The sequence below is a fragment of the Pelodiscus sinensis genome, chromosome 12 (genome assembly GCF_049634645.1).
Source record: "Pelodiscus sinensis isolate JC-2024 chromosome 12, ASM4963464v1, whole genome shotgun sequence".
Classification (NCBI taxonomy): Eukaryota; Metazoa; Chordata; order Testudines; family Trionychidae; genus Pelodiscus; species Pelodiscus sinensis.
Genome location: NC_134722.1, coordinates 30,078,975 through 30,100,201, shown reverse-complemented (window position 1 = coordinate 30,100,201; position 21,227 = coordinate 30,078,975). Strand labels below are relative to the sequence as shown.

General features: G+C 43.2%; 1 protein-coding gene across 7 annotated transcripts in view; it reads left to right on the top strand.

Annotated features, from left to right (window-relative positions):
- The window catches only part of ZNF423 (zinc finger protein 423), a 375,707-nt gene that overhangs the window by 189,087 nt on the left and 165,393 nt on the right, over positions 1–21,227 (top strand). The window contains exon 1 of one of the 7 annotated variants that reach the window (XM_075940238.1): positions 15,595–16,197. The exons of the other annotated variants lie outside the window; for them this stretch is intronic. Coding sequence (XP_075796353.1) covers positions 16,137–16,197 — 61 coding nt within the window. The 5' untranslated portion in view covers positions 15,595–16,136. Of the gene's footprint in view, positions 1–15,594; positions 16,198–21,227 lie in introns of those variants that run through there. 7 annotated transcript variants of the gene reach the window in all.

The window sequence follows — 21,227 nt, the reverse complement described above, 5'->3', positions numbered from 1 at the left end:
AAGAGCTGACGGAGAGGGAAGTAATTGCTGAGAACCTGGGTATGAACCTGGTTATTGGCTATGGGTGGGAGAAGCCTTTTTGGAGGCGGGGTAGGGATTGTTAGGGAATTGGGAGTCTCCCTCCATGCAGACCCTTAGCTCTTCCATTAATTCAGATACATCTGCCTCATTCCTATCTTTCCTTGTGCCCTTTCCCTCCTATTCCCATGTGTCTCTGCACCCCACTTTGGCTCATTTCTGTCAACTGACTAGTGACTGTGTTCAGTCAGTCTGGGGTTCAGAAGGGCTAGTGGAGAGGACAATGTGACCTTCCAGTATCCCATATGTCCTGCTCTATCCTCACTCTCCTCCTCCTCTCCCCCCCCCCCCGGCCTGGTATATCCTTGCCTCTTATCTGGCCCCACAGATCACTGTGAGAAAAGCCTCTGCTTCCTCCCTCTTCTTGACTGGCTGGTCTGGCTATTGAGCCAGCTTCCCTTTCTTCTGATGTTACAGCAGCCCCTGGTGGGCAAATTTGCAATTGCACATTTGCAGCAGAATATATTATGCTGCGGAGAACAAAAAATCTGTGGGAGACATGAATTCTGTGTGTGCATAGTGCACAGAATTTCCCCATGAGTACTAAACCAAGCACTAACCTAGACTAAAAGATCATAGTGCACCCCAGATATTAAAGGCACAAGTCTAAGACTCCATCAGCACTGGGTCATGATATGGAAGTATCATTATCTTCAGTATCTCTGAAATGTAAACCCTGGGATCCACTCGCACTGATGAAGACTGATCACCAAGAGCATCAAGCACCTCCATTTCCATCTCTTTGTCTTCAATGGCTATGACACAAAGTTTCTACTATGCTTTTCTTGAGGACATAGTAAGTTTCCCGTGCCTGGAGTCTTCCACTCCTTCAGGTCTTCCCTTTTCAAGGAGGTTACAACTCTACCAGAGATCCAGCCTGTGGAAGGAATTGGTCTCCCATTCCATTTTATGATTTTTCTTCATTAGCACTTTTGGGTATTGCATTTGGAATTACAAATTCCAGACTGTGAAGAGCTTCAAAAAGATCAGAACAAACTAAGTAATTGGGCAACAAAATTTAATATTGATAAAGTAATGATCATTGGAAAAATAATCCCAACTATATATACAATATGATGGGGGCTAATTTGGCTACAACTACTCAAGAGAAAGATCATGGAGTCATTGTGGATACTACTCTGAAAGCATCCACTCAGTGTGCAGTGACAGTCAAAAAAACAAATAGAATGTTAGGAGTCATTAAAAAAGGGATAGAGAATATGACAGAAAATATCTTATTGCCTCTGAGAATATATAAAAGCATGGTATGTCCACATCTTGAATACTGCATACAGATGTGGTTGCCTCATCTCAAAAAAGATGTATTGGCATTGGGAAAGGTTAAGAAAAGGTCAACAAAATGATTAGGGGTTTGGAACAGGTCCCATATGAAAAGAGATTAAAAAGAAGTGGATTTTTCATCTTAGAAAAGAGGAGACTGGGGGGGGGGGAATATGATAGAGGTCTATAAAATCATGACTGGTATGGAAAAAGTGAATAAGGAAAAGTTATTTACTTATTCCCACAATAAAAGAACTAGGGATCACCAAATAAAATTTAATAGGCAGCAGATTTAAAACAAACAAAAAGAAGGTTTTCTTCACTCAATGCACAACCTATGGAACTTGCTAGAGGATGCGGTGAAGGCTAGAACTTTAAACAGGGTTAAAAAGAGCTAGATAGATTCATGGAGGTTAGGTCCATCAATGGCTATTAGCCAGGATGGGTAGGAATGGTATCCCTTGCCTCTGTTTCTCTGGAGGTGGGTGACAAGGGAGGGATCACGTGAGGATTACCTGTTGTGATGCCTCCCTCTAGGGCATCTAGTATTGGCCACTGTCGGCAGACAGGATACTGGGCTAGATGGTCCTTTGGTCTGACCCAGTATGGCCGCTCTTATATTAATCGATTTTCTGCTCATCAGCAGATTATAACCTTTCCAATCAAATATTATGTCCTCCATTCGAAGACACACATTCCTGGTCAGAAGACCTGGGCCAACTTGGGACTAACCTCGGCCTTGGCATTCTCTTTGGTACCCCCATGCATAGGGACCCGCCCATTCTATTGGCCATACTAGAGACGCAGTGTGGTAGAGACTTGTGCAGGCCATGGGATAGTAGGTTTCTGCAGAGTTGATCCAGTCTTCTAAAGAGTCACCCTTTCCCTCCCATTTGAAGGGGCAAATGGAGCTTCCTTTGGATCTCACTGATGAGGAGCATGTGCTGAATCCAGCAGTTATCTTTTTTTGTAAATGAGGCTGTGACTCCGACATCTCCATCCCCTCTTAATGATATAAGTGATTCCAGGAACTCTTTGAAGAATTGCAGGGGAGCTGCAGATTCTGCTTGAGAAGGTTCAGGATCCACAACACAAGTGCCTGGAGATTCTTAGTTGTTGGGCTCCAAAAGAATAGTACTCCTGATAAACAAACAGAGTGATCTCTTGTAATCCAGTTGCCTTTGTCCATAAAAGGGCAGAGAAATGATACTATGTCCCAACCACATGAGTGGAATTTCTGTTCTCTTGATCATAATTCTTTAGTTGTCCACTCTGCTGCAGATGATCTAAGAAGCAATCCCTCTTATCTACCCTGACTGATAAGGAGGGCAAGTGTCTCAGCTTACTGGGAATGAAAGTCTTCTAGCCTCTAGTTCAGGATAGCCAATTATCAAGTGCTGCTGGCTGTACAACTTCCTAAACCATTTGAGAGCTGCAGGTTTTATTGACAGTCTCACACGGCAGGACAGAGCTTGTTGCCAGACTTTCATAGAGGAAGGCAAAATGGTTGCCAGAACTGCTATCCAACCAGCTGTAGATGCAGCTGATACATACTCTAGGCCAGTGATCACCAACCAGTAGATCAGGATCTACCGGTAGATCTTGGAGCCTCTAACAGGTGATCCTGACTGGTTTGGCCCCATGGCTATCAAGTGTTGGCACTTCAGCTGCCCCTCCCCACATTGCTGCTCATCTCTTGCCTCTTTGCCTTGGAGCTGCGCCGGGGAGCCTCCTGCTTTCTGGGCAGGGGAGGAAGGGAGGGAGGAGCGCTGATGTCAAGGTGTCCCCTCTCCCACTCTGTATCCTTTCTCCACAAAGCAGAGAGAGGGCACAACAGGACTTGGGATGGAGTTTGCTGGCTGCTTTAGGGAGTGGGCCAGAGCAGGGGGGAGCCTGCCTTAGTCCCACTGCACTACCAACCAGGAGCTAGCAGCAGTGCCCAGCTGGAGGCCACATTCCAAACTCCTACCCTAGTCATAAACCCACCCCCTCCTGCTCTCCAAGCCCTTGTCTTAGCCCCGAGCACCCCTGTATCAAAACACCATCTCAGAGCCTGCACCTAGAACCCCCTCCTATATCCCAACTGCCTGCCCCAAGAGCAGCTCAGAACCCCTTTCACACTCCAGATCCCTTAATCCAAGACCAGAATCCGCATCCCAACCCTCTGCCCCAGCCTGGTGAAAGTGAGTGAGGATGGGCAAGAGAGGGAGGATGGAGTGAGCGGGGTGGGGCCTTGGAGAAGGTATTTATATGTGAGGTAGATCTTGGATTGCACCTAAATTCAAAAAGTGATCTCGTGCTCAAAAAGATTGGTGACCACTGCTCTAGGCCAATGGCTATTGCCATTGTGTGGCATAGGGAGTTTGTGGGGTTCCTAAGGAAGTTTAGAACATCGCTGAGGGCCTTTGTTATAACACTCATCTTTTCAATCAGAACATGGATGAGTTCTTACACATGTAGAGCTACCCTTCCTCCTTGGGAATATATACACTTACCTTGTAGAGAAAATTCTACTAGCAGCAATACAAGCATGGTCCAATGCATCAACAGTTCTTCCATCAGAAACAGTTCTTCCATCCGTAAGAAGCAGAGAACTCAAAAGACCCACTTACCCACATTTTCTTCAGTGCTTTCCTCATTGCAATCCTAGCCTTTAACTAAACATTATTTCTGACAGAAGCTCAAGAGCTTCATACTACAGTTCCACATCTCCTGATTCCAACACATCCTTTGGGGATCATCTAGCATTCTTTTTTAAACCTGGAGTGAAATAACGTTGAACAAATGGGGTACTCAGCTTCAACTGGCTATAAAATAGAATTTGCAAACCTCTGAAACCCCCTCCTCCATCACTCTCAGGGGCACTCTCATGAGAACATTGTCAAACAAGAAGTAGAATCTCTCTTACAACATGGAGAGGTCAAGAGTGGGTTCGTCTTTGTCAGCAAAGGAGGGGTTGTTCCTCAACAAATTCTTAGTTCCCCAAAAGAAAGGCAGTGGGAGACCTATTCTCTACGGCTAGGTCTAGACTGGCATGATTTTCCGCAAATGCTTTTAATGGAAAAGTTTTCCGTTAAAAGAATTTGCGGAAAAGAGCGTCTAGATTGACACAGATGCTTTTCCTCAAAAGCACTTTTTGCGGAAAAGCGTCCGTGCTAATCTAGACGCGCTTTTGCACAAAAAAGCCCTGATCACCATTTTCGCGATCGGGGCTTTTTTGTGCAAAACAAATCTGAGCTGTCTACATTGCGCGAAAGCTTTGCGCAAAAGGACTTTTGCCCGAACGGGAGCAGCATAGTATTTCCGCAAGAAGCGCTGATTTCAGACAGTAGGAAGTCAGTGTTCTTGAGGAAATTCAAGTGGCCAGTGTAGACAGCTGGCAAGTTTTTCCACAAAAGCAGCTGCTTTTGCGGAAAAACTTGCCAGTCTAGATACAGCCTACTTGTACCATCTCAAATGCTTTATTCACAAACTCAGGTTTTGCAGGGTCACATTGGTGTCTATAAAATTATCCCTGTAAGAAGACCTGGGCTTTTACAGCTCTCAATATGAAGGCTGTTTCCTCCTTTCGTGTGGACATTCATCCTATTCATTGATGTTTTCTCAGATTTATAGTTGGTTCTTAGTACTTTCAGTACAGAATACTCCTTTTTTGGTATTGAAACTGACTCCTCCAAAGTGCTCTCTATCTTTGCTGCCTATATCAGATGCTGTGGTTTCACCATCTTCACCTGTCTTGATGATTGGCTCCTTTGTCTGCAGGTTTCTTGTCTGTTGAGTCCGAGAGGCCCAGATGTAAACTTCAACAATACTAAAAATCCTCTGCTTTTGGGGTTCAGTATAAATTCCCCCAAAATCCATTCTTATCTCTACTCAGACATCAGACTTCATGCGGGTGTTCTTAAATGTCATATCTGCAAGAGCTCACTTATGTGGAGGCAAGTTTCAGGTTATGAACTTCATAGTACATGGATCTCAGTGGGGTAGCTGTGTTAGTCTGTAACTTTAAAAACAAGTAGTTCTGTGGCACCTTAGAGACAAACAAAATATGTATAGTGTTCTGAGCTTTCATGGACAAATCCCCCTTCATCAGAGGATGAGCTGGAGACGAGATCATCATCAACCCCAGAGTACCTGTCAAAACCTCTCCCTTTCCTATGCCATATGACCATATGCACTTGTGTCATGCCTTTTCAAGACTTTGCCATTGTGTGGCTTCAGACTATGTAATTGCTAAGTCAATCATTTGTGGGCACCATAGTATCCATTCTCACCAAAGTATATAATCCCTGTTATATATCAATCCCTATCAGATTTGTGTTGGCATTCTCTTTCTTGCTTCCGCATCAGGCAGGATGATCATTATTGATACATCTCTGTTGGGTTGGAGACCTCAAATGGACAACTGTACAGAACAAGGCACAGAACATCTGGGAGTCCACGATGCACATCAGTTTTCTAGAGCTACGAGTAGTTTGAAGGGCTTGTGAAACCTTTATCCCTTTCATTCGTGGTCACCACGTCCTCCTAATGTGAGACAACATTATGACTGTCTTTTACATGAAAAATAGAGATCAAGATTCACCCTTCTGTGTGTAGAAGTGGACAGTCTATGGAAATTGTGTATCAATAATCATATTACCCTGTTGTCAGTCTACTACCCAGGTAACCATAATGGGCAAGCAGACCCTCTCAGTTGGCACTTTGTGGTTGATCATGGGTGAGAACTTCACAACTCTGTGCTATACAATATTTTTGCCTTATGGTGGTTCTCCAACAAGTACCTGTTTATCTCCCAAACAAACGGAAGTAGAACGTATTCTTTTCCAGGAGCCCTGGATTGCCACTCACAATGTGAAGCTCTACTCCTTCATAGTCAGACCATATGAATTACGCTTTCCCTTGGCTACCATCCTGCCTCAAATTTTGCACAATATTCAGCACAACAGTTATTATTACCCCCAACTGGCCCAGACAGATTTGGTTTCTGAATCTCTTACACATGTCATCTCAGGTACTGACCATTATTCCTAAGTTTCCTGATCTTCTGACTTAGGGGAATGGTAGGATCAGGCATCCTTATCCAGTGCTGCTTCATCTCAGAGCCTTGTTTTTGAGTGGGCATCATACTAAGAGCAATCATGTTCTGAAGTTGTACAGAAAGTTCTTTCTACTAGTAGGGCGGATTCTGCTAGGAATTGTTTCCTAGCTGAGTAGAAGCATTTGTCTGGGCACATCAAATATGTATTTCTCCGGAAGCCACATATAATGGAGGGTAATACCACTGTCTCTGTCTCCTCTGGACTATATTCTTTCCTTGAAGAGAGCAGGTTTGCTCATCAGTTTCTTATGAGTTCACTTGGTAGCAGGAAGTGTTTACCATCCTTCTTCACAGCACTTGTTTGATCTTTGTGCACCCTGTGACTAGCAGATTCTGGAAAAGCCTAATCAGAACTTTTCTGCCATTTTTTTTAAAAGCCTACATTCCATGAGACTTGAACCTTGTTCTCTCAACAAGGTCACATTCCTAATGGTCATCATCTCAACCAGGAGGATTGGTGAGCTTTGGGCACAGAGAGTGGATCTTCCTTGCACTGTATTCCATAAGGACAGGGTTTCATTACATTTACACCTTATATTCATCTCCCCACCCCAAGTTGTTTCTGAGTTTCACATGATCCAGTTTGCCACTTACCTGCATTCTTCTCAACACCTCATGTATCCTCAGAAGAAAGGAGGCTGTGTTCCCTCAGTGTTCAGTGAGCCGTAGCCTTTTATCTGCAGAAAACGAAAACTTTCAAGAAATTTCCTAGACTATTTGTTGCAGAAAAGATGTGGAGTGTTGGGCCATATAATTTCAGAGAATTTTTAAATGGTTCTTGGGCTGTTATCAGATATATAATCTTCCCCCTCTTCATGGAGTAAGTTCTTATTCTGCAAGTGCATAAGAAACATCTATGGTGTCACTTCAGGTACCTACACTTGATATTTGTAGGGTAGATACATGGAGCTTAGCCCATAATTTTGTGAGACACTATGCAGGGGCTCTGTTTCTTCAATTTTAAGAACTAAGGATACTTACTTACCTCTGTAAAGCACTTTGAGATCCACAAATGTAAAGTATTATCCTAAGTTAAAAGCAATTTATTGTTAATAGACTGTAACTTTAACAGTTGTTAATATTTCTAATAGGCAGATCAGTATGGCATGTTGACCATTTGTGATGTGAACTCCATACAGAGCATCAGATGGCTACTGAAGACCTAAGATTTATTTGAAATCTAGTCCTTTTCCTTAAAGAGGGAGAGCTCAAAATTAAAGCTGCTCTTGTGTGAGGCTTTACAATGGACAAAGTAGGATTTCCCCACCAAAACAGAAGCTAATCAGAAAACCTGTTTGTAAATTAAAACATATTAAATAAAATGGTGGTCATCGTAGTTAGAAAAAGGGGGGCAGAGGCATAGCTCAGTGGCTTGAGCGTTGGGCTGCTAAACCCAGGGTAATAAGCTCAATGCTTGAGGGGGCCATTTGGGCATCAGGGATGGTATTTGGTCCTGCCGTGAGGGCAGAGGACTGGACTCTACTCAATGACCTCTCAAGGTCCCTTCCAGCTCTATGAGATATACTTATCTTCATATATTATATTATTATAAAATAATTCAAACTTTAGTTTGCCAGATCCAAGATTTTAAATAGCATTTGATTTCTACTTTTAAATATACTTGGTTCATCTGTTTGATGGAGAGGAATGCCTCCCAGAATCACCATCCTGATTGACCTCCTATGATGATCGCTTCCTGTGGATCTTAGGATTCAGAGAATCATAGAGCTGGAAGAGACCTCAGGAGGTCATCAAGTCCAGCCCCCTGCCCAACTAAGGACCAATCCCAACTAAATCAACACAGCCAGGGCTTTGTCAAGCCAAGACTTAAAAACCTCCAGGTATGGAGATTCCACCACCTCTCTAGGTAACCCATTCCAGTGCTTCACCACTCTCCTAGTGAAAGAGTTTTTCCTAATATCCAACCTAGATCTCCCCCACTGTAACTTGAGACCATTACTCCTTGTTCTGCCATCCGTCTCTACTGTGAACAGCCTTTCTCCATCTTCTTTGGAATCTCCCTTCAGGAAGTTGAAGGCTGCTATCAAATCCCCCCTCACTCTTCTCTTCTGCAGACTAAACAAACCCAAATCCTTCAGGCTCTCCTCATACGTCATGCGCTCCAGCCCCCTAATCATTTTGGTCACCCTCCACGGGACCCTCTCCAATGCATCCACATCCTTTCTATAGTGGGGGCCCCAGAACTGGACACAATATTCTAGAATTGGCCTCACCAGAGCCGAAGAAAGGGGAATAATCACTGCTCTGGATCAGCTGGCAGTGTTCCTCCTAATGCACCCTAATATACCATTAGCCTTCTTGGCTACAAGGGCACACTGTTGACTCATATCCAGCTTCTCATCCACTGTAATCCCCAGGTCTTTTTCTGCAGAACTGCTACTTAGCCATTTGGTCCCCAGCCTGTAACAGTGCTTGGGATTCTTCCATCCCAAGTGCAGGACTCTACACTTGTCCTTGTTGAACCTCATCAGATTTCTTTTGGCCCGATCCTCTAATCTGTCCAGGTCACTCTGGACCCTATCCCTGTCCTTCAGCAAATCTACCTCTCCCCCTAGATTAGTGTCATCTGCAAACTTGCTGAGGGTGCAATCCATCCCCTCGTCCAGGTAATTAATAAAGATGTTGAACAAAACCGGTCCAAGAACTGATCCTTGGGGCACTCTGCTAGAAACTGACCACCAACCTGACATTGAGCTGTTGATCACTACTCGTTGGGCCCAACAGTCTAGCCAGCTTTCTTTTCATCTTACAGTCCATTTATCCAATCCATATTCCCTTAACTTACTGGCAAGAATATTGTGGGAGACCAAATCAAAAGCTTTGCTAAAGTCAAGATATATCACATCCACTAACTTTCTCATATCTACAGAGCCAGTTACCTCTGACTAATCAGATTGGTCAGGCACGATTTGCCCTTGGTGCATCTATGTTGACTATTCATGATCACTTTCCCCTCTTCCAAGTGCTTCAAAATGGATTCCTTGAGGATCCCCTCCATGATTTTTTGGGGGATTGAGGTGAGGCTGACTGGTCCATAGTTCCCTGGATTGTCCTTCTTCACTTTTTGAAAGATGGGCATTACATTTGCCTTTTTCGATCATCTGGGATATCTCCCAGTCTCCACGAGTTTTCAAAGATAATTGCCAAAGGCTCTGCAATGATACTTGCCAACTCCCTCAGTACCCTTGGATGCATTAAATCCAGGCCCATGGATTTGTATGTGTTTAGCTTTTCTAAATAGTTCCTAACTTGTTCTTTCCCCACCAAGGGCTGTCCACCTCCTTCCCATACTGCATTGCCTAGTGCATTTGTCTGGGACCTGACCTTGCCCGTGAAGACAGAGGCAAAGAAATCATTGAGTACTTCTGCTTTTCCCACATCATCTGTCACTAGGTTACCTCCGTCATCCAGTAAGGGTGCCACACCCTCTCTGATCACCCACTTATTGCTAACATGCCTGTAGAAACCTTTCTTGTTATCCTTTCTTGTTATCCTATCTCTTGCTAGCTGCAATTCCAGTTGTGCTTTCGCCTTCCTGATAACTCCCCTGCATTCTCGAGCAATATATTTATACTCCTCCCTGGTCATCTGTTCAAGTTTACACTTCTTATAAGCTTCCTTTTTGCGTTTAAGCTCACCGAGGATGTTCCCGGTAAGCCAATCTGGTCCCCTAACATATTTGCTTTTCTTGCTGTGCATTGGGATGGTTTCTTCCTGTGCCTTTAATAAATCTTCTTTAAAATACTTCCAGTTCTCCTGGACTCCTTTCCCTTTCAGGTAAGCATCCCAGGGAATCCTGCCCATCAGTTCTCTGAGGGGGAGTCAAAGTCTGCTCTTCTGAAGTCCAGGGCGTGTATTTTGCTACTCTCCTTTCTTCCTTTGGTCAGGATCCTGAAATCTACCATCTCATGATCACTAATTCCCAGGTTGTCACCCACCTCTACTTCCCCTACTAGTTCCTCCCTGTTTGTGAGCAGCAGGTCAAGCTGCCCATGGCCCCTCGTCGGTTCCTTCAGCATTTGTACCAAGAAGTTATCCCCAACATTCTCCAAAAACTTCCTGGACTGTCTGTACTGCTGTATTGGTCTCCCAACAGATATCAGGGGGTACGTCTACACTACAGCGGTAATTCGAACTAACTTAGTTCAAATTAGTTAATTCGAACTAAGCTAATTCGAACTAATGCGTCTAGAACTAAAAACTAGTTCGAATTAGCATTTTGCTAATTCGAACTAGCATGTCCACATTAAGTGGACCCTGAACCGGGCTTAAGGATGGCCAGAAGCAGTGCCAGCAGGGCATCAGAGGAGGACTTAGAGCGTGGAGATGCTGTCTTAGGCTAGCCGAGGGCTGTGCTTAAAGGGTCCCGACCCCCACCCCGGACAGACAGTTCTCAGGGGTGCCCTGCTTGCAAAGCAGTCCTGGCTTGGAGTGCCTGGAGTAGCCTGTTGAATTGAGGAAGTAAATGCATGGTTGTGCAGGTGGTTTCAGAGAGAGGCCTTTGGTTTCTTCAACCATGGGACACTGTTCTGGGCACAAGGATTGTTAGGAAGAGATGGGATTCACGTAACCAAGAGAGGAAAGAGCATCTTCATGGGCAGGCTTGCAAACATAGTGAGGAGGGCTTTAAACTAGGTTCGTTGGGGGACGGTGGCCAAAGCTCTGAAGTAAACTGCCAAAGTAGTCTGGGCACATCACAGCACTCGGCCATCAGCCCGGCTGCACTTGCCGCAGGCTGCCATCTGGGGAGAGGGGGCAATTGGGGGGAGCTTCTACCCCCAGAAGCCCGCAGAGCCAGCCCAGTCCTCCCCATCGGGGGCTCGTACCCCATTCCTCCCTCACCTCCTTCCACTTACCCTTCCCTAGCCCCTTTTCTTGATGTACAAAATAAAGGACAATTGTGTTCAAAAATGGAGTCTGTCTTTATTGAAGAAAACTGGGGGAGACTGGGAAAAGGAGGTGGGAGAGGGGAAGAGAGAGGGTGGGAGAGGGGAGGGCAACTACAATGATCAGGGGTTGGGAACAGGTCCCATATAAAGAGAGGCTAAAGAGACTGGGACTTTTTAGCTTAGAAAAGAGGAGACGGAGGGGGGACAGGATAGAGGTCTCTAAAAGCAGTTGGGTGGAGAGGGTTCATACAGAAAAGTTCTTCATTAGTTCCCATAAAGAAGGACTAGAGGACACCAAAGGAAAGGAATGGGTAGCAGGCTTCAAACTAGTAACCCGGACCTTTTCCTTCAACTGGAAGGATGGACGAGAACACCACTTGTGCTTCAAATTCCTTGATCCTTCTTTTCAGTGCCACATAATCTGCTGTGACCCACTCAAGGTTATTCTTGACCGTATCGTTAGTTCCAACATGGAGAAGAAGGAAGGGGTAGCGATCCAACGGTGTAATCACTTTCGGAGGACTCTCGGTCAAATCCTGAATGCGAGCTCCTGGTAAGCAGCACGCTTCTTGAGATTGCAGGTCTGGACGGCAGATGGATGACTCAGTCCCTCTTAGGAGGGAGTCCCCGACCATCACAACCCATTTTCTTCTTTTAGGGGTGGTGGTCGTGGAACCCCCATCCCATGGACTACACATCCCATGCCTTCTGGTAGATGGTGTTCCCTTCTGATGTCTTCCCTGAGAGGTCCCTGCCAAAGCATTCTCCACCAGAGTGCCTGTGGAGAGAGCCTGATAGCAGTTACTTACCTCTACAGGAATGGGGGATACCTGAGTTGGCCATCTTCTACTTCTAGAAGTTACATGCTGCCAGTTCTCTTCCTTGTCCTGTACTGCCCTGACTGCCTTTTCAGCCTGCTGTGCCTGCAGGATTAAATGCTGCCTTCTATCGAGGAAGTCTTCATCCTCTCTGAGGAAGTCTTCATCCTCTCTGAGAGAATGTAGGGTTGATACTTGGGCCTTAAGTCCTCTCCAAACTCCCAGTTAACAGCCCCTGTTTGCAAGCTTCCTAGTCGCTGACTCACTCCTTTATAAAGCTCTGGACTGCCTGATAGCTCCTCCCCTTGATTAAGGTTCAACCAATGAGCAGAGGCTTCTAGATTTCAAACCCTGATTAGAAGCTCATAGCTTCCACCTGCCAGCCACAGCACTCACTCCTTAGGGGGAGGGGGAAGGGAAAGAAGAAAAAAAACCAAAACGCCAAACAGCCAAACACAAACTCAGCAGACAGCAAAAAAAACCCAGACACAAATACACAGAAGAGGTGTTTGTTTTTGAAAGCGTGGTTGTAAATGGGATGAATATAGAGCTTAAGTAGCAGTAAATAGAGGGGCATGATGGAGGGTGCCATCAGCACAGGAGGTGGCAATGGAGAAGGAAGGGAGAGCAGAGCACCCAAGTGAGAAGGAGTGGAAAGAGGAGCCTGGAGAGGTTGTACAGTGGCAGGCACGAAAGGACAGCAGAATAGGGTCCAGCAGACCCTAAGTGATTTGTACATCAAGTACCTGTTGCCCCTCACAAGGTGTCATCAGGGACCTTGACCCTTTCCTCTCTGTTACAAGATGAAAAGATCATAGCTGGAGACCAAATTGTGGGCTAAGGAGAAAAAGTGAAAAGCATTAGAGCCTGAGTAGTAATTATATCAGTAATGCCACTATCCTTGTCTCCTAAGTGGTGGGGGAAAAGAGGAGTACCACATTTGTTGTTGGTCAGAAGAGGGCAAGATACACACAGGTCCACAGAAGAAAATCAGAATTCAGCTAGAAATGAACACACTTTCTTCTGCACCAGCACCTCTTGGTACTCTCACACTTCCTAATTCTCTTCTTCTGGACCTTGTCATATTCAAAGTGCCAGGGTGCCAAGCTGCTTTGTCCAGTACACTTCACAAACATTGGCCTAGTTTAGCCTTCCTTGGGGAGCAGTGACCATCTGCTCCTTTAGCAGAGCCTGCCAAAGTAGCTTCTGTCTCTTACCCTAAACCTGTGATAGACATCTGTGCTGGAATCACCAAAATGTAGTTATCCCAGACATTATCTATGAAGAAATTGAAATAGAAAAGGACATGGAGAATTCAACTTTTTGGTCTCCTTGAAAGCCTTATTACATTCAGTATCTTATCTGCCTGATAATGTAGAGGTTTTCAGGAGCTTCCTATAAATGCATGTTTGTTAGATTTTTAGATGTAATAGGTCTCAGAAATTTTTAATTAAGGCTGACAAAAAAAGATTCAGATTATATCAAGTCCTGAAACAAGAGTAACCATATTTTTAATGAAATCACACCAGATTTATTTTATAGTAGCAGCTTGTTTTGGTAAATCTTTGCTTCTTTCACCCCACTTTGTTAGATTTATTCACCTAAGGCCTTTTTCATATAGGTGACTAGATGTGCAAGAAATGATGTCTGTTTGCCAAAGCATTTAGGCAAGGTTTCAGGTATCGTTAATGACTTTGAGCATTGAGATTTCTATCTAAACTATTTCCTCAAGAACAGTTTGAGGTTCACTACAGCGTGATGACTGGCATTAGGAGCCATTTTTTGCTGAGAAATTCAGACCTCACATCCAAAGTCCAAAAGCAAGTGCTAGAATCAACCTTGGAAGGAATTTGAGTATCAGAGTTGGCTCTCTCGATACAGCACAGTGCAGCCGGGGAGGTCCTGCCTGTCAAACTTAAGGTTCCATGGGATCCTTGAACAACGGAGATGCTCCAAGTTGTTTGCTTCAGAGTTTGGGTTTTTTCTGCGGATGGTGGAAAGGGAATTGGAGTTGAGCTATTTGCTCGGCTGGTCACTGTTGTATTGCAAGCTCTTTTTCACTCATGGGTGTGCTGTCTTTTTCCTTGCTCACTTTCCCACTGCAGAGCAGTGCTCCAAATAAGCAGCGAGGGAGGAGAATAAAGGAGGAAGAGAGACAGAATGCCCCTAGCCTGCATGTCTCTTGGCTTGGGAGTGGGGAGCAAAATTGGCTCCTCTTGGTTTTGTCACAGGGCCCTTTCTGGATTCTCCTCCATGTGTCCTCCTCCAGTTTTTTCCTGACAGGTAACAAATGAGAAGGGAGCATGGAGAAAGGATAGTGGAGTGAGAGGAAACTCAAAGAAGTGGATTGGCAATGAGAGAGAATCAGGAGGGAGCAAAAGTGAGGCAGCACAGACAGAAAGAGAAGCAGAGGGAGAAAAAGGAGAATGGGATGCAGAGAGAGACACTGGGAAACCACTAACAATTTATAGAACAATGAAACTGAGGGAAAGTACATTGAATATAAAATGAAAATAATGCACCAGAATAGCATATGTCATGTCAAAGATGGACTTAAGAGTAGCGAAGGAATAGCTAAAGAAATAAAAGAACAGAAGCACAGGAGAGCTAATAAGTTAACTGTTTATTTTAGATTAAATATTATAGATACACAAATATATAAACCCCCACAAGAATATATATTTTCCTGGTACCTAATTGTAAATGGACAATTCCATGTACATCTAATGTAATACTCAAGCACGTTTAGGGAGCTGTTTTGTGTTTTGTGTTTGGATCCCATTTAGTTTTAAAATCATCCTTGCCAGTTTGAATTGGAGGTAGGAGTTTAGGACACAGTGGCGGCCTGGAGATAACACTTGTGATATGGAGGTTGTTGAGTGGGAAACCTCCAAAATGCTGAGAGTGCCTGTTGAACACAGCTTATTTACAAGGGGCAACCACAGCCCTAGTGGTATGATGTGCAAAGAATCAATAGCAAATATTCTACTTTCATAAAAAACTTTATTTATGATGTTCTCAGGAATGTAAGTATTTTTAAGGAACATCTTAAAATAAGTTGCTTTCTAACTTTTTATCTCCAATATCCCCTGTAAGTTTGCCTTGGAAACATAATAATTTTGAAAAACCGCTGGCATAGGGATTTTCTCTCAAAATCATGAAAATGTTCATCCTCCTTTTGTTGGGTATGAGAACCAATGGCACCAGAAGCACAGTGATCTGGGTTTAGTCCCAGTCCAGTTCCAGTGTGGTAAGAAGAAGTGTTTCATTTTTGCAGGTCTGAATAAAAATTCTTCAGCGAGTCAATTCTACTGTGAAATCCTGCATGCCACATACCTGCATGCCTGGTTTTGTGTTTTTCATCCTCACAGATGCACAGTAATAATAATGTACTAATACTTAGTCCTGTGCATATTCAAATGCTATACAAACATTCACTAATCTTCTTAAACATGTTAGCATTTCTCAATGTGGTGATCTTTGATACGGTTTTTATTAGAGAATGTGATGAGGATGTTCGCTTCAAAATGAGGTTTATTCACTTAAATTCCTCCTCTGCCCCACTTAAGGTTAGTACCAAATGTTGCTGGCTCTGTTCTGTGTGAGAAGGAGCTTAATTAGCCCTACCAGATGCCTTTCTCTTGAACTGGAGTCACAGGCAACTTTAGTCTGTCCCTCCATTTCCATTAATGCCCAAGGGTTTTCAGAAAGTGAGACAGGAAAAAACACACATGGTCCTAGTGACTGCAGCTTGAGCTCATTAGTTTTGGTTCTCAGACATCCTGGCATTGTCTCAACAACCTCCTTTCACATTTCTGGTCGTCCCAAACTACATTTCTGAGGGAGAGAAGGACACTTTCAAACCATCTTTTCTTCACTTACGTGTGGTACTTGAACTTGGGACTTCTCTTAAACAAAGCAAACTTGCTTGTGGATTGGTGACCATGCATGTTGTGCATCTTGCCAGCTCCCTCTCTGCTATCGGAGCCCCAAAGGAAAAGAAGCAGAGGTAACTCAATCATGTAAAGTCTCTTCTTTTAGCACTTTGAGGTTCTTTTCTTGTTTGGAAATCCCCCTAGTCTTGCTAAACTTCTTGAATCAATACATCAGAGGAAGTGTGAGGATTTATTGGAATTTTGAAAATTACCCCCTCGCAAGAGCTGTGAATGAAAATTGAGGTGTTTTTTGTTTTGTTTGGGGACGAAAAGTAAAGGCCACAGCTCTATTTCCTTTTGCTGCCCCTATTACCTTGAATTCACGTTTGTTAATTCAGGTTCCATGTTGGCATGTTTCTGAAAGATGATCCAACATTTTTGCATTTCATGAGACAGTCTAAGGAAAATTTGTACCTGGCTTGCTTGCTGAAGAGCCTCTTCCCCTTGCTATCCTCCAATGTCTGTTACTGTTGAGAACGGGGGTTTTAAGAGAGCTTCAAGTCAAGTGGTTGAACCTCCTTTTTAATCCATCTTGGATTTTTTTTTGTATTTCCTTTCCTTTACAGTCTTTTTAATTCCTTGTGACAGCCTATTCTGCTAAATGAGCAAGGCCATTCCAATGTTTCATGGTATTTGCCCTTTTACCGCCTTCCACTGAGATGACTGTATGGCCTTATCCCAAATTTCTCTGCAAGGTGGTCTCTAATTGCTTTGCAATCAATTCATGTAATTTCCCATGTTTATTTCCCTAGCTGCTATGACTCCATGCAGCCATTCTTCAGAAGTTGGATGCTAAGCATCCTTTTCATGTTTTACCAGGAGAATTCCTTATATCATCACATCTGTTTATAGCATTTGGGACTAAGCCTAAATGGGAAGCCATCTCAATCAAAAGATTATCTAAATGGAAAAAACAATACTCTGAGGCCTGTTATAAGGAGGTAAATGTTCCAGTCCCACAGCTCCCAAAGCTTGTTCTACCAGAGCAGTGGTGGCTTCGAAGGTCAGTTTGGGCGGGTTTCCCATTTCAGATGTTTTCTGGATGGGTACCTGGAACTTCACACAGATATCAAACATATTGCTTAGACGCAAAGGCTAGGCTTGATGCCCATTTTAGAAAAGCAGGTTTGTAGTATATATTTACTTAATTTAGTCCTCAGTCCTCATCTTGAGAATGACAGTTCACTGCTTGCTAGAGTCCAAAAATAAGGAAAAAATGGAGGCCACTTTCATGAAGAAGGAAATGGAGTAACTGGGCAGCAATTAGAGTTCTGAAAATGTTTTTTCCCCCTTCAGACTTTATCCTTTAATTTCCACTCATCCTAAGAAGTTTCTGTGTTCTGGGTAGGACTGGGAATAATGGGTCAGCATATGCAACGGGTCCTTTTACTAGCTTTGTTTTGGTGACATAAGATGCTTGTATCAAAGCACATTGATCATATTCTGCTGACTCCTTCTGATGATTCTAGTGTGCCATGGTGTATGAATCCAACCATGCAAACAGATGTTTTCACCTCAGCTTTCTTGTGTGGGTGGCCATTAATAATATTAGTATTGCAAAATAATGTTTTTTAACATCCTGTGGATGTTCTTTTTTTAAATATATTTTTTATTCAAAAATACTTTCTTACATGTTTTTTAAAATATTCATTGTCTTATTTCTCCTTTTATCATTTGTTCTAACAGTATCATCTCAAACTAAATAATAGTAATAAAAAAATTCTAGGGTCATTAGACTGGAATACGCTGTGTGAAATCCGAAACAGTGGGAAATAGATGCCATTATTTGTACAACCACTGGTCGCATATCAGAAATGTAATCTTGACATTTGGGCTAAATAAAAAGAGATCCTCTTAATAACCTAACACTTCCTTAATAACTTATTTCTGAAATGTGAACTTGATTGTTTGACTTTGTTTCAGTAATGGAGAATATGGCTACTTTAATCATTTTTATTTTTAAATCCACAACCGGCATGTCTGGACTAAGTTATTTGCAGTACATTTTTAAAGTCCATATTGAAATATTAGCCATAACTGTCCGCTGTGTATAAAAGGGGGGGGGAGATATGTTTGAAATTTAATCATGCTTCCTTTTTTCTGCTACTGAGCTCAAACAGCTAGTAGCCAGGTTTGATCTGCTGCCCCATGGAGCAGTGCCCTATGTGAATTTGAAGGTTTTTTTTTCAACCCGGGAGGCCTGCAAATAAAGAGTAGCCTCAGGTAGCCAGATCTCGCTTTCCCAAAGCAGCTCCTGGGGCGTCGCCTGGAGCAGTCCTCCTGAAATAGTTGCTGGCAATTGCCTTGGAGGACTATCTCGACCCTAGCCCCACTATCTGCCCCCTCCTTCTGGCTTGAGGGAGGAGCTTTGGAGTCCAGGAGGCCTATTTGACTTTAATAATACAAAAAATAAAAGCAGGATGGTTTTTATAGGGAACTGGCACAGTCTGTGGAAACAGGAGCCACAGCAAGACAAAACCCAGTGGCCTTCAAAACTTTTCCCCCTTCTTTTTCACCACATGACATGGGGGATGTGGACAGTAATTAAAGGACCCCCTAGTTCCTCATTTTCTGTGCCAGTTCCTTTGATCTGGTTTGTGTCGGGTAGCTATTTTCATTGTTCCTGCCTTTTCTTTTATTCTCACCCAGCCCCTTTGATCTGATTGCTGATGATCTTTAATTCCAAAATAGGAAATGGGCAGAATATCATTACTGGCCTTCCATAATGCATTTTTCACATCTTATTTTTAAATTTGAACATAATGGATATAGGCTGTGACATGGATATAAGGTGAGAATTAACCCTTTGAGCATAAGTGACTTGCTGAAGAGATTACAAGTCTGCCTACCAGTTGTGGCAAAGTCAGCCAGGTTAATCTTCTCCAGGCTCTTACTGACACATTTCTAAAGTGTTGATGCTGCTGATTATTTTGGTTAAAACATGATGTATCTCTAAATATAATCTGGAGGGAGTTTTTCCTAATTGTTCCCATATGGGAAAAATGTGCTGAGAAAGAACAGTAAAGCTAATGCAGTTATTCTGACTGGCTTCACTTGGCAGCACAGTGGGAGTGAAGCATACTGTTTATTAGTGTATGTTAATAAACTATAAGGGACAAGCTGCGGGTGGTGGTTTATAAACTGTGAACTCAGGTAGGATAGATAACAATATGGAGGTTATTAGTAACATTTGCAGGAAAGAAGGAATGGAGAGTCTCGCTGCTGTTCTGAAGTCATAGATGGTACATTATTTCACAGGATGCTGTGTCCTTATCAGAGGGGATTTTAATAGAGAGAATGGGCTCAATGCTCCATGCACCAGAGGGGGTGATGCAAATTGCACCCCCACGCTGTGCCATCAGGGGTTGGTGCTCCCCCGAGGGAGGGCAGGTGGTGTTTGCACAGTCACCTTCCCTTAGGGACTCTGCATGGGGAGGGCAGCTTTAAACCACTGCTGAGGCTCCACAGAGCACCATCGACGGAGGCTGCCCTGGGGATGTACTGAATTAGTGCATTCCCCATCTGCCTTGGCTGCGTCCCCTCCCTCTGGGCTTTTAGCAACAATGGCTCCACTTTTACAGGAAATGGTCCTGCATGTGCTGAAGTGAAGGAGATGGTGACATTGAGAAGTTTAGATTTGCACACAACATACAGTGGAGATTAATTATATACAGAGACCAGAATTTTCAAATCTGAGTGCTGGTAATTAGGCACTTAACTCCATAGATAGGCACTGATGTGGCCTGAAACTAGGAGATGCTGAGTGTCTGTGTGAAAGCCTCAGAAAATCGGTCTGCTTGATTTTAGTTGCCTGGTTTGGGGAAACAATATTTGAACATTTTGGCTATGCGTTCTCTCGTTCCCCTTTGTCCATATGGCTCTTCTCCCTAGACTGGGTGAGCAGAAATACTAGTATTAGTTTTTTAACTATTATTATTGGTAGAATTCAGAGGACATATTCAGATTCAGGACTCCTTTGTGCTAGGAGCTGTACAAACATAACAAGAAGCTCATTTGATAAGCTTGGAACTTAATTTTGAGATAAGATGCTTCAGAGGGGTTTTATAAACAATAGGAAAGGTAGTGTTGGACAGAAAAAGTTAAGTGATTATGTTTGTTAATATGCATTTTATCTCTGATCTATTTAGAGTTTGTGTTTGATTTTATGTCTTTTGCATTTTAAAATGATATATAATATGAAAAAAGACAAACATCTATATGGCCTTTCACCCTAAATGTTACTAAAGCTCCTAAAAATTTGCATTGTGTTTGGGTAAGTCTCCAAAGCAGCTGCCATTCATAAAAATCTGTGGGAAGCCTTTTATTATTTATGGCTCTAATTTAGCAAAGTACTTAAGCATGTGCCTAACTTTAAGCAAGTAGGTAGTCCCATTGTATTTAATGGTATTGCTCATGTGCTGAGAACGTGCTTCCATACCTTGCTGACAATTAGGCACTGGCATGGCCAAAGTTAGGCACATGCTTAAGTAACTTTTGTTGAACACTAGGTGTGCCTTCCTGTATTCACCTGTTCCCAAATATCCTTTTGGATGATTACCTTTGGCTTTTGTTTTTCATGCTTGATTCTTGGATGAGAGTGAATCTTTCAGTGAATCATGAGCAAAGCCCTTCATTTAATTTTTGAGCTATGGACAGCTGGGGAAGGAGAGGAACATGCCCTTCCAATTGTCAAACAAATAAATATATTACTGTCTTTGAATTTTAGACAGAGGTAAAGCAAAATCTTGAAATTTGAAAAGGAATCTTGGCATGAACACAACCCTCAATGAGGACTAGAGCCTTTCTTCATTTTGGAGCAAAACTATTAAAACCAAAAAAGCTTTATGGGACTGAGCATGCTCAGCTATCATCTACTTAGATTTTAGCAGGCTAATAGAGCCTGCTGTCTTTGCCATTTCAGTGCACATACTCCCTGCCTGCCTTGATTGGTGGCTGGGTAGCAGACCTCTGCCGCAGTAACAATTAGCCTGAGGGAGACTGTAGGTGTCTCATTGAAACTCACATTACAAAATCCTCCAAAATGCCTCCCATAACATTACACACAGGAGAAAAACACAGGTGTGAAAAACTTTGATAGATCCCA